Raw genomic sequence first — 12,114 nt, forward strand, 5'->3', positions numbered from 1 at the left:
TTTACCAATGTATGGATGACCACATTTCTATGGTCTGCTTTCTTTTATTATTATCAATAAAAATGTTTAAAAGTAAAACCTGTCTTAAGGGACCCCCAACCAGTTGGGTTTTCATTTCAAGATATCCCTAATGAATTTGCATGAGGCAGATTTGCATATATTAGAGGTGACAGGCATGAAAATCTGCCTCATGCATATTCATTAAGTATATCTTGAAATCCCAACTGGCTGGGGGTCCCCAGGACAGGTTTAAAAGAACCACTGACGTAGACCACCAATCATTTTAGTTGTCTTCCTTTGGACCGACTCCATTCTGTTAATATCTTTTTGAAAGTACAGTCTCCAGAATTGTACATAATATTGTATATGTAATTTTGTAAGCTGTTCAAATAAGTTTTTACTGGAAATGCAGCCTATAATTATTTAAACATAAATAAATGTGTGATTATAAATTAGTGTAATAAAGGGTGTAATTCACTGTGTCAGCATGTAGATATAATGGCATAACCTGAACTGGCATGTGAGTTGGCATGTATAGGTCTAGTTCAATGTAGCACATATATGCATGTGTGGAAATTCATATTTTTTCCTCTGTTTTTGTTTAAATTAGAGGTTCCAAAGAACCCTTGTCGGATGAGCTGTGGAAATGATGGACAGTTAAATGTGAGCACCTGTCGCTGTGACTGCCTGCCAGGCTATACGGGTAGATATTGTCAAGGTAAACGATTGCTAAGAGCAGCAGATCTCTGTCCTCATGGGAGCAAAGTGGGTCAGATATCCAGAAATACTAGATAGGAGCAATTGCATGGCATGTCTGGCCAATATATTTTATTGCATACCACTTCAGCATGCCATCTGTACTAGTGGCATACAATGGGAGTAATTCTATAAGCAGCCGCTTAGATTTGCATATAGTAACTTAGTAGATGACAGCAGATAAAGACCTGTATAGTCCATCTAGTCTGACCAAGTGGCAAGTAAATGCCAGTGTTCTAATATTCTGGTTACATACTATGCTGTATGTATGAGTGGCATAGTCACGAGCAGGTCTGGCTAGGCTCAAGCTCACCCACTTTAAATTCAGACCACCCAGCAGTGGCACAGCTGTGATGTGGCTGGTGGGGATCCTAAAGCCTCTCGAGCTGAAGACCCCAGGCGATCAGGGTCTCTTAACTCCACCTCCCCAACCCCCTCAGCACATTTTAAATATTTCAGTCCTTCGACAGCAGTGAGCATACCTGCTGCTTGTGCTGGCACCAAGCCTTCCATCTGATGCAATTTCCTGTTCATGGAATCAGGAAGTTGCATCACAGGGAAGGCTTGGGGTTGGCAAGAGCAGCAGGTAAAAGTCACTCTTGCTGCCAGCAAAGAACCAAAAGACTTAAAAAGTACGGGGGAGGGGGAGGGTTGGAGAAGTGGAGTTAAGAGACACCTCATCCCCTGGTGGAGGATGGAAAGGAGAGATGCCAGGCAGGGGGACAGAGTTTTGTGCTCAGTGATGTAGTACAGGGGGCAGACCGCCCTGGGTGCCATCTTGGTGGGAGCACTGGCACCTCTCTGCCCCCCATGCCACACTTGTGCCCTCCATCCTCTCCCCCCTCCCTTTAAAACTTTGCCAGTGTGAACAACTACTCTGGTCGGCTGCTCATGCCAACCTGGCTCCCTCTTAAATCACTTCCAGGACGCGGGGCCAGGAAGTGATGGCAGAGGGAAAGCTAATGCTGGCGTGAGCAGCAGGCCAGAGAAGCTGCTCACACTGGTGAAAATGTAAAGAAGGTAGGAAGGTAGGGCATGAATGTGGCATGGGGGCATGGAAGGAGTGGGAGGGTGGCATGGAAGGAGCGGAGGGTCAGAGAGGAGGGTGCGGGGGAGGGGGTGCCTCTGCCCTGGGCACCTCCTACCCTCGCTACACCACTGTTTGTGCCCACTCACTTTGTGCTCAACCCTGCTCACAATTGGGTGTCTTGCTTCGCCCCTGGTAAGTACATGTCTGACTTCAATGGCACCTCCTTTGCAGATGGTCATTCACATGGATGGAATCTGGGTAGAGCATAGGTGCAGCATACATGCATGAAGCTCTTATCTTGCTGCTAAACAGTGTGTGGACTGGTTGCAGCAAGATGGGAGCTTTGCGTGTTTTTCAAATCTAACGCCATTGCCCTACATCATATGGTTCTTGATATGTGAGACATTATACAATTTGGACCCCTGAGGAAGGAGAGTTTTTCGAAACACGGATCGTCGGGTCCTGTCTTCTTATTACAGAGAACCATTCTTTGGCAAACAACATAATATACATGCTTACATATCCACTTACATTAGTACTCTATAAAGGAAAGTACCACATAGGTACCCTCTTGGCATCTAAATATAGCTGCACTGTTATAGAATTGCCCCTATATTGCCACCAAACATACATATACAATTAAATAAATCTCTGCCACCAACACTTGACCCAGGATGTTCTGCACCAGCTTTCTATGGTTCAAGATGGCAGTGCTCAGATTAACCATGTGTGTTTCTTGCAGTAAAGTGCAGTGTGCAGTGCCTACATGGGAAATTCAAGGAAGATGAGTGCTCCTGCCTGTGTGATGTAGGATACGGCGGTGCCGAATGTGGAAGTGAGTTTTGTCTGCTTAATTTTCTTCACTCTCAGTATACAATGCTGGACGGTCATTCTCGCTGAAGAGGCAAAACCAGGGTGAGAATCAAAACAGAAATGTCTTGTGTGAGATTAATAAGAGGTACTGCTAAGAGCATTGGAGGCGGAGGAGGGGGGGTCTTGGTGCTGGAAGAGGTGGCAGTGCTGCAGGTCACAAGGTACTGGAAGAAGCATGATGTATCTCAGTACTGGCATGCTGATGGGAGACTGGGGAAGCAAGGAGCTGCAGATAAAGATTAGTTTGTAGAAGAAATCTATTTGTGGATAAGGCCAGTGCTGGGCAAACTTCAATGGTCTGTATCTCATATATGGCAAGATAAATTAGGATGTGCTGGAGAGGGCTTCAACAGCAGCTCTAGTAATTAGAATGTAAGGACAATGCTGGACAGACCTCTATGGTCTCAGTCCTATATATGGCAAGATGGATCAGGATAGGCTGGATTGGACTTTGACTGCAAGCAGTGGCGTAGTAAGGGGAGAGGGGTGGACTGCCCCGGGCGCTGTGTTAGTGGAGGTGCAGGAATCTCTCCACCCCACCCCCACCCTGTACCTCTGTAAATCTTTGCTAGCACTAGTAACTTCTCCTGCCTATTGCTCACGCCAACCTGGTTCCCCTCTGAATCACTTCTGGGTCAATGGGTCAGGAAGTGACGACAGAGGGGAAATCCAAGGCTGGCGCGAGGAGCATGCTGGAGAAAAGCCACTCGCATTGACGAAGATTTAGAGGTATGGGGTTGGGGGGGGGAGAAGGGAGAGTGCAAGTGTGGAATGGGGGGCAGGGAGGAGCAGGGGCGGAGAGAGGAGGGCATGGGGAGCACCACTGTCCCAGGCTACTGACAAAGAATGTCAGTGAGAGATGTGGGATTTGAGTCCTGGCTTCCCAGAGTCACAGCTCACCTCTCTAAGAGAACAGCTACTTCTCCACTTCCCTCTTGGTGGATGTTTGGAGATTGAACGTTATTGGCACTTTGTGGCACTTTCCCTAGATGAGAAACACGACAGCAAATATATCTTATCATAATGATCACAATTTTAAAATGTGTAACCACCCACTCTTCCAGTCTGAAACATCATATTTTTCTATATTCTAACCTGCTTTGGCAGTCAAGGTGGCATTCCCCTTCCATACCTGTGATGTTCAGATAGATGGAGACTGTTTCATGGTGTCCTCTGAGGTTGACACATACTATGGAGCCAAAATCAAATGTCAGGTAATGTGATATGAAACCGATCAGTCTAAAATACAAAATAATGTAGTAAATTCAGAATGTCTCAGGTGACTCTTCCACAGACATACAAGAGAACAAGCTCCAGTATATAAACCATTGTTGAAATATAAAGGGTTTGCATGCAAGGCACAATGATACTTTAAAATAGCTCTTATGGAAGGGCAAATGTAGGCAGAATCTTTTTCGCACACAAAGATTTGAAAATCAAAACACTTTGTAGAAGTCAGACATTCCAGAAAGTTGCCTGGCACATTTTGACTTCAAAAGAATTCTCCCTGTCTCAAGGGCCACAGAAATTCAGAGTGCAGATCCTACCAAAGATTCAGACCCAAACAAAAGTACATAAGAACATAAGCATTGCCACACTGCGAAAGATCAAAAGTCCATCAGGCCCAGTATCCCGTTTCCAACAGTGGCCAAAATTTCTGCTGCTTATCCTAGAAATATGCATTGGATTTTCCAAAGTAAATCTTAATAATGGCTTATGGACTTTTCTTTTAGGAATTTGTCCAAACCTTTTTTAAACCTTACAAAATGAACTGCTTTTACTATATTCTCTGGTAAAAATAAAAAATTTGAACTTAGTTACAAGTTGAATCCATATTTAGGGAATAATTCAAGAAATCTAGCTCATAATATGCATTCAATGGCAAAATCATATAAGAGGGCAAATCAAAAATTTAAAGGCAATTGTTAAATTACGCGATAACAAGAACAGAGCTAGCAAAATACAACATATGTACTCATACATTGCCTGTTGGATAGTTCGTTCACACACAGTGCAGCACTTAGGGCTCCTTTTACAAAGCCGCGCTAGGGCCTTAATGCATGGAATAGCACGCACTAAATTGCCGTGCATGCTAGCCGCTACCGTCTCCTTTTGAGCAGGCAGTAGATTTTCAGCTAGCGCATGCTATAGCGCGCGCTAATCTGGTGCGTGCGCTAAAACGCTTAGCACACCTTCATAAAAGGAGCCCTTAGCCTTTAGTCGTGTGGTAGCCATGAGGTCAGAAACATGGACACTCCTTTGCAAGATTGCACCATCAAAGAACAACATGCAGTAGTGCGCTTTCTTTGGGCAGAGGGAATAATAATAATAATAACTTTATTTTTCTATACCACCATAATCAGACGACTTCTAGGCGGTTCACATCAAAAGAAGGCTGGACATTCAGCGAATTACAAATGCATGAGGGGGAATGTTACAGAAGAAAAGGGTAGTAAGCGGAGGGAAGTGAGAGGGGTTGCCTGAGAGATTGCTTCGGGTTTATAGGGGGAAAAGTGTGGTGAGCAGAGGTCGGTCTGTTTAGGTGATGAATTTGTCAAACAGAGTGGTTCTGATTGATTTTCGGAATGCGTTGTAGATCTGTCTGGTTTTATTTATGTAGTTTCCCAGCCAGGATTGTTGTTTGTTAACTTGGAACATGAAGGTTTTGTCAAGGAAGGATTTGTATTTGCAGCCAGTGATTTTAGGATAGGCGAAGATGTTTTTGTTTCTGGTTGTTCGTGTGGGGAATGAGACCTGTGGAAATTCACTATTGGTTATTGACTCAGTATGGACATAGCACGTGAATCAACAAAAGGTTTATGAGTGGGTAAAAAGGTTTACAGCAAGAAGAACAGGTATAACCGACGAAGGTTGTTCTGGTCGCCCATCAACATTACGCATACAAGAACACATTGGCAGGGTAGATGCCTTGATTAGAGAAGACCAACGGATAACGGTGTCTCAACTGGCTGCATATTTGGATATCATCTATGCCATAATGCATGATGACTTAGGATATAGGAAAGTCTGCACATGATAGGTTCCCAAATAGCTTACTGATCTGCACAAGCAACAGCGTATGTAGGTTGCGACCCATTCCTGAGGCAATATGAAGGAGATCCGAGTATTCTGGAGAGAATAGTCAGTGGTGACAAGACATGGGTGCATCACTAAGACTCAGAAAACAGAAGACAAAGCATGGAGTTGAGATATCCATCTTCTCCAGCGAAGAAGAAATTCAAATGCCAGCCCTCCCTCAAGAAAATCATGTTAACCTTCTTTTGGGACATGATGGGGCCTATTCTGGTGCATTTCCAAGCACACAGACAAACAGTGAAAGTTACTGTGCATTGCTGTAAAATGAACTTAAACCTGCAATTTTTGCAGCACAAAAAGAGGAATGTTTCCAAAATAGTCTTGCTGCATCATGACAATGCTCATCCTCAAACAGCAGCAGCGACAGAAGAGACAGTGCAACAGCTTAGGTTCAAACGTCTTTCACATCTTCCTTACAGCCCAGATCTGGTGCCTAGCGATTATTACATCTTTGGTCCACTGAAGGAGACACTTTGAGGTCACAGATTCACCTTTGATGTTGCAATAAAGGAAGCGGAGCTCACCTGGCTTCAGGAGCAGCCAAAACTTCTTCTCTGCAGGAATGCGGAAGCTAGTTGAACAATACAACAGATGCGTCGACTTGCATGGGGACTATGTAGAAAAGTGATAAGTTCAATTGCTCACAGTTAAATGTATTTTGCCTTTACTTTTTGATTTACCCTCATTTTACCAGAATCCATCTTAGTTGAAGTAATGTGGCCTACATAACAATGAGATGCACATCATGCAAATAAATGCAAAGCACTTTATTATTATGCATTACCCAGCTTGTGTTGAACTTTGCACATTAAATTATTCATGGAAAAATAGTGGCAGCCTTAAGTTGGCATTACACCTGTTACACATTTCAGTGGGCAGACTTGCACGGTCTGTGTCTGTGTATGGCCGTTTGGTGGAGGATGGGCAGGGGAGGGTTTCAGTGGCTGGGAGGGTGTAGATGGGCTGGAGTAAGTCTTAACAGAAATTTTGGCAGTTGGAACCCAAGCACAGTACCGGGTAAAGCTTTGGATTCTTGCCCAGAAATAGCTAAGAAGAAAAATTTAAAAAAATAAAATAAAATAAAAAATTTATATTGAATCAGGTTGGGCAGACTGGATGGACCATTCGGGTCTTTATCTGCCGTCATCTACTATGTTACTATGTTACAGTGCATCAATGTGTCATCTTAAAGGGGCCATTGCATTACATGTAGAAATATAGACCCTCCTCCTCTCCTCTTCCCTTTCCCAGCAATGACCTCCCCCACCACTCCCCAAGGACAGACCCGCACACCAACTTTCTCCACTCTTTTGAAAGCTCATCAGTACCCCATAGTCCCCCACTAGGATTTGTTTGGTTAACCCCTTGTATTTAGTGAAATGGAGCAGGAGTATTCCCTGTTTACTCCTACTCTGGGTGGCTCTGAGTTCAAAATGGTGTCTTTCAACTCCTAGTCTCTTGGCCACCACTAGGGATCGAGTGGCACCATTATGAACCTGGAGCCACATAGAGCAAGAGTGACCCAGGAAGGAGTGACTGGAGATTGCTCCTGTCCTGTTCCTTTGGACACCAGGGGATGGTCAGTAGGCCCAGAGAGAGGGGACTAGAGCAGTTGTCTCAAACTCAAACCCTTTGCAGGGCCACATTTTGGATTTGTAGGTACTTGGAAAGCCTCAGAAAAAAATAGTTAATGTCTTATTAAAGAAATTACAATTTTGCATGAGGTATTGGAATTGGAAAAATTGGGATAGACTGAACTATTCCTTTTGATGGGAGTCTCTCTGTCATATTTTTAAGATGGAACGTAATATGGCCATACATCAGGGATATTGTAAGAAGTTTCTGAAGATTTGGGAACCATTGTCAACATTTTGCAAAGAGTGATTGCTGATTATGCCCTTTGGTCATACACGTCTAGGGTGGGTTTGAATGTATTTTTCAATTCTCAATTTGAGTGTAGTCCTTAGATATAATTATGGGGGGGGGGTGATAATCTTTTTGTCATAGATTATAATTGTATTTAAGTGCTTTTATAGAATTATATGATTGTATTTTATTTTGCACTTATGGCTTTAAAATGAATAAAGAAATTTTTAAAAAGAGGTAAAACTCTTTATAGTTTATAAATCTTTCCTTATGGCTAAGTCTTAATAATAATATTGTAATTTATAGCTAAAGAGACATATGATCAAGAAACTGTTTTATTTTACTTTTGTAATTATGATAAACATACCAAGGGCCTCAAAATAGTACCTGAAGGGCCGCAAGTGGCCCCCGGACTGCAAGTTTGAGACCACTGGACTAGAGGGAATATGGTTGGGATGAGGAGGCCTGGAGAGGGAGGGAAAAGTCTTTACTGGTAGGGGGTAAAAGAGAGAGGAGTTTGCATTTCTATACCTAATATATTGGCCTCTTTAAGAAGGTTCCTCAGGTTCATGAGACCATGTGTTAGTGACTCGATGCTTTCGGACAGCAGAATAACACAATTTGTGATGTTGATTGCAAGTTACATTATTCATATACTGCTGGAGCTACTAACCTACAGTACTGAATTGCGGTATGTTAGTGACTCCTGTGGTATACCAAGCTGTGATAAATGCAGTGTTTTACTGCAGTATAGTAAATAGCTCCCTTGGTGTTAAGTATTCGTCCAGGGTTTAGATTCTTTTTATGAAGTTCTGTTTTCACTTTGTGCCAGATTGATAGACAAAGTTTGCCCCTGAAGTTGTTATATATCAGTGGTCTCAAAGGCAAACCCTTTGTAGAGCCACATTATGGATTTATAGGTACTTGGAGGGCCTCATAAAAAAATAGTTAATGTCTTATTAAAGAAATGACAATTTTGCATGAGGTAAAACTCTTTATAGTTTATAAATTTTTCTTTTTGGCTAAGTCTTAATAATAATAATAGTGTAATTTATAGCTAAAGAGACATATGATTAAGAAACTGTTTTATTTTACTTATGTGATTATGATAAACATACTGAGGGCCTCAAAATAGTACCTGGTGGGCCACATGTGGCCCCGGGCCGTGAGTTTGAGACCACTGTTATATATGATCTACATTCCAGCAATGAGAGAACTCTGTGACAAGATTGATCTGATCTCATCTGATTGATTGCAGGAGAGGGGAGGAGTGCTAGTGCAAATCAAAACCCAAAAGGTTCAAGATATTTTGGCATTCTACTTGGGGCGTTTAGAAGCCACCAATGAGGTGATGGATCCAGACTTTGAAACCAGAAATTTTTGGATTGGTGAGTAAGGCTTGAGGTGAAGAGGTAATTAAGTAACAGGTGCCTAGACTGTCAAAGCATATCGGCCCATGTGTTGCACATATTTTCTAAACAAATAATATATCTCAAGGGAGTAAATTTATATAAATCTATGATGTATGACAATCATATAAAAATATATATCACAGCCTTATGATTCTATATATAAATATTCAATAAATTAAATTAGTTAGTGCTCAGACCCACAACCTATTTAATGTTCAAGTGAGGTAACCCGAACATAAGCTGCCATCAGACCAACGAAGTCTGTACCACCATAAGATGTTAAATAGTAGAAAAATTACCACAAATACTTATCTGCTGGTGATAGTTTAGGTTACCTCACTTGAACATCTATCAATATTTACTTCTCTTCAATCTACCAATATCTTCTCCCCAGATTTACTTCTGTTCTCCCTAGATCATAAAAAGCAACATATGAATCACAATTAATATGTATTTACATTGAAGTTATACAAAGATGACCACAGAAGATTTAGAAGTGAGTAGTTTTTCGAGATTTGCAATTATAAGTCACTATCACGTATCAGCCCCCAGATGTAGTCTCCCATTAGGTTCTCATTATATTGTCCTTGGTAGTGGCATTCAGAGTCCCAGTAGAAGTGCTCATCTTGCTCCTCTGAGTATGTGCCCATGTTCTCCTTGAGTGGCTCAAGATGAGCATCAAGGATATGGACTTTGAGAGACATCCTAGAGCCCATTTTACTGTAATTCTTCACCAGATTCTCAACAACTCCACGTAGTTTTCGGCCTTGTGATTACACAGGAAGCCCTGAACCACTGTGACAAAGCTGTTCCAGGCCACTTTCTCCTTCCTAGTTAGCTTCATGGGAAATTCTTTGCACTCCAGGATCTTCTTTATCTGTAATCCGATGAAGACCCCAGCTTTGACCTTTGCCTTAGACAGATTAGGGAAGATGTCTTGAAGATACTTGAAGGCTGCCATCTCCTTATCTAGAACTCTGACAAATTGTTTCATGAGGCCTAATTTGATGTGCAGTGGTGGCATCAGCACCTTTTGGGGGTTCCCATTTGACGTTGTTTCTCCCTACAGAAAACTCAGTCCGCTGTGTCCTGTCCTGCCTTTGGTAGTGTGCCTTTGTGTCCCTGCTATCCCAAAGCCAGAGATAGCAGGGAATCGTGGTAAAACTGCCTTGGAGACCCATAAGGAATGCCATCATTTTGAAATCTCTGATGACTTCCCAGCCGTACACATCATACTTCAAGCTGCCTAGTAAGGTCTTGATGCTGTTGTAATCCTCTTTGAGGTGCACTGAGTGAGCCAGTGGATACTTGTTCCCATTATGGAGCAACACGGCTTTGATGCTCGGGTTATAAGTAATTCCAATTGCCTCAAACAGACTGGTCACATTGTGGCAGAAGCAGAGTTCATCTTGATGGATGAAGAAGGTGGAAAAAGCTTAGTGATGCTTCCTCCGATCTGTGACTTGCACACTTTCTTCCAACAAATTTCACTACTTGAGCCTAGATGTCAAAAGGGCCCCTAAGTTTACTCAGCTTGGCATCAATCCGGAATGTTCTGCAAAAAAGGTAAATTTCAAAAGCAAAGTCTAAGGAGAATGATATACTTTTGTGGCATAGGCAATTAAGAAATAACACTTATTACCCAGGGACAAAAAAAATTAAATTGTTACATAGTGTAAATTCATCAGTATTCACGTACCTTTTACTGAATTAAATCTGATGCTTGCAATTAAAAGTTAAAAAGTAAAAGCAGAAGTGAGCTATAAATGATGATGCCTCAGTAAATCGAACGAAGAAGCAAAGACTGGAAAAGGATTTTGCTAATGTTAATCTCGACATGCAAACAGTGGATCATCTCATACCTGGCATTGGATATCTGGGCTTAATTCAGTCCATAGCTATCAGCGGCTTATAATCAGCTGACCACTATCGTCTGATTATTGGGCCCTTTGATTTTGTTAGATCAGTGTCAAGTTTGGTTTTCTATAGTTAAAAGTAGCATTTTAGAAAGAACATACTTATCAGAATTGAGACCTCTTGTTCGGTATGTCTTAAGTTCTACTAGTACAGACAGTCCCCTGGGTAATGAACATCCGACTTATGTCAGGCACTGGCCAATTTTCAGATTGGGGCTCAGTTAGCTTGGCAGATAGGACTGCTCTCCTAACATTAAAGGCTTGCTTCAATAGTAAGACAACTGAATATTGCTGCTACCTGCTTAAGTGCCAGTTCTGCCCAAGTTCCATCCATGAACCACCCAGCACTTACCAGACAGTGCCAATATTCAGATGAACTGCCCAGTTAAGTAAGTACCAGTGACTTGCACAGCATGATTTAAGAAGGCAGGAGTCTTTCCTTCCTACTAAAACCATGCAGAATATTGACCTGAAAATGCACAAACTGAGGCCTTCTCAATCAGTAAGGTTTAAGACTTAGGACATGACTTTTCAGTAGTGGCTCAATGCAAATTACATCCGAGTTAAATTATTAAAGTGTGCTCTTACGCTGGAACTTGCTAATGCAGTTAATGCATGATTAGTAAATCGGTCCCATTGCATCAAATGGGACCTGTGATAAGTCCACTGTAGTGCCTTTTAAGAAATCTGCTCATATTTGTTCTTAAAGCATTAAGTGGATTACCCACGATCACATCAGTGGGATTTGAACCCCAGTTTCACAGGATCTTAACCAATTACTGCATTCATTAGGCCACACTTCCACAAACAACCTGCTTTACTTTTTATTTCAGGCCTGACCTATAAAATGTCCAAGGATTCTTTCCGCTGGGACACTGGAGACAACCCTTCCTTCACTAGTTTTGCATTTGGGCAGCCTGACAATCAAGGGTAAGGAACGTGATATTTTTTTGGAGAGATAAGATATGGAGGCTGATTACGGTTTGGATCTTATAGATCAGACATTATATCATCAGCCGATGCACTTGCTCTGTGTCAAATTCTTTGCTTCATCTTATAGAGAAGGTGATTGGTGTCATTTCAAGTTATTGCCTTCCAATTGACATATGCACATCTGTGGAAGGGGTTTAGGATTTAATCATGCCTTGAGGCAAGTTATATTCAG

General features: G+C 42.1%; 1 protein-coding gene across 1 annotated transcript in view; it reads left to right on the plus strand.

Moving 5' to 3' along the window:
• CLEC18C (C-type lectin domain family 18 member C) overlaps positions 1-12,114 on the plus strand; it is a 120,297-nt gene that overhangs the window by 92,304 nt on the left and 15,879 nt on the right. The window contains 5 exon segments of the mRNA XM_033942444.1: positions 611-718; positions 2,529-2,621; positions 3,767-3,873; positions 8,880-9,009; positions 11,783-11,879. Of these exon segments, the coding sequence (XP_033798335.1) occupies positions 611-718; positions 2,529-2,621; positions 3,767-3,873; positions 8,880-9,009; positions 11,783-11,879 (535 nt within the window).

The sequence above is a fragment of the Geotrypetes seraphini genome, chromosome 4, assembly GCF_902459505.1.
Source record: "Geotrypetes seraphini chromosome 4, aGeoSer1.1, whole genome shotgun sequence".
Classification (NCBI taxonomy): Eukaryota; Metazoa; Chordata; class Amphibia; order Gymnophiona; family Dermophiidae; genus Geotrypetes; species Geotrypetes seraphini.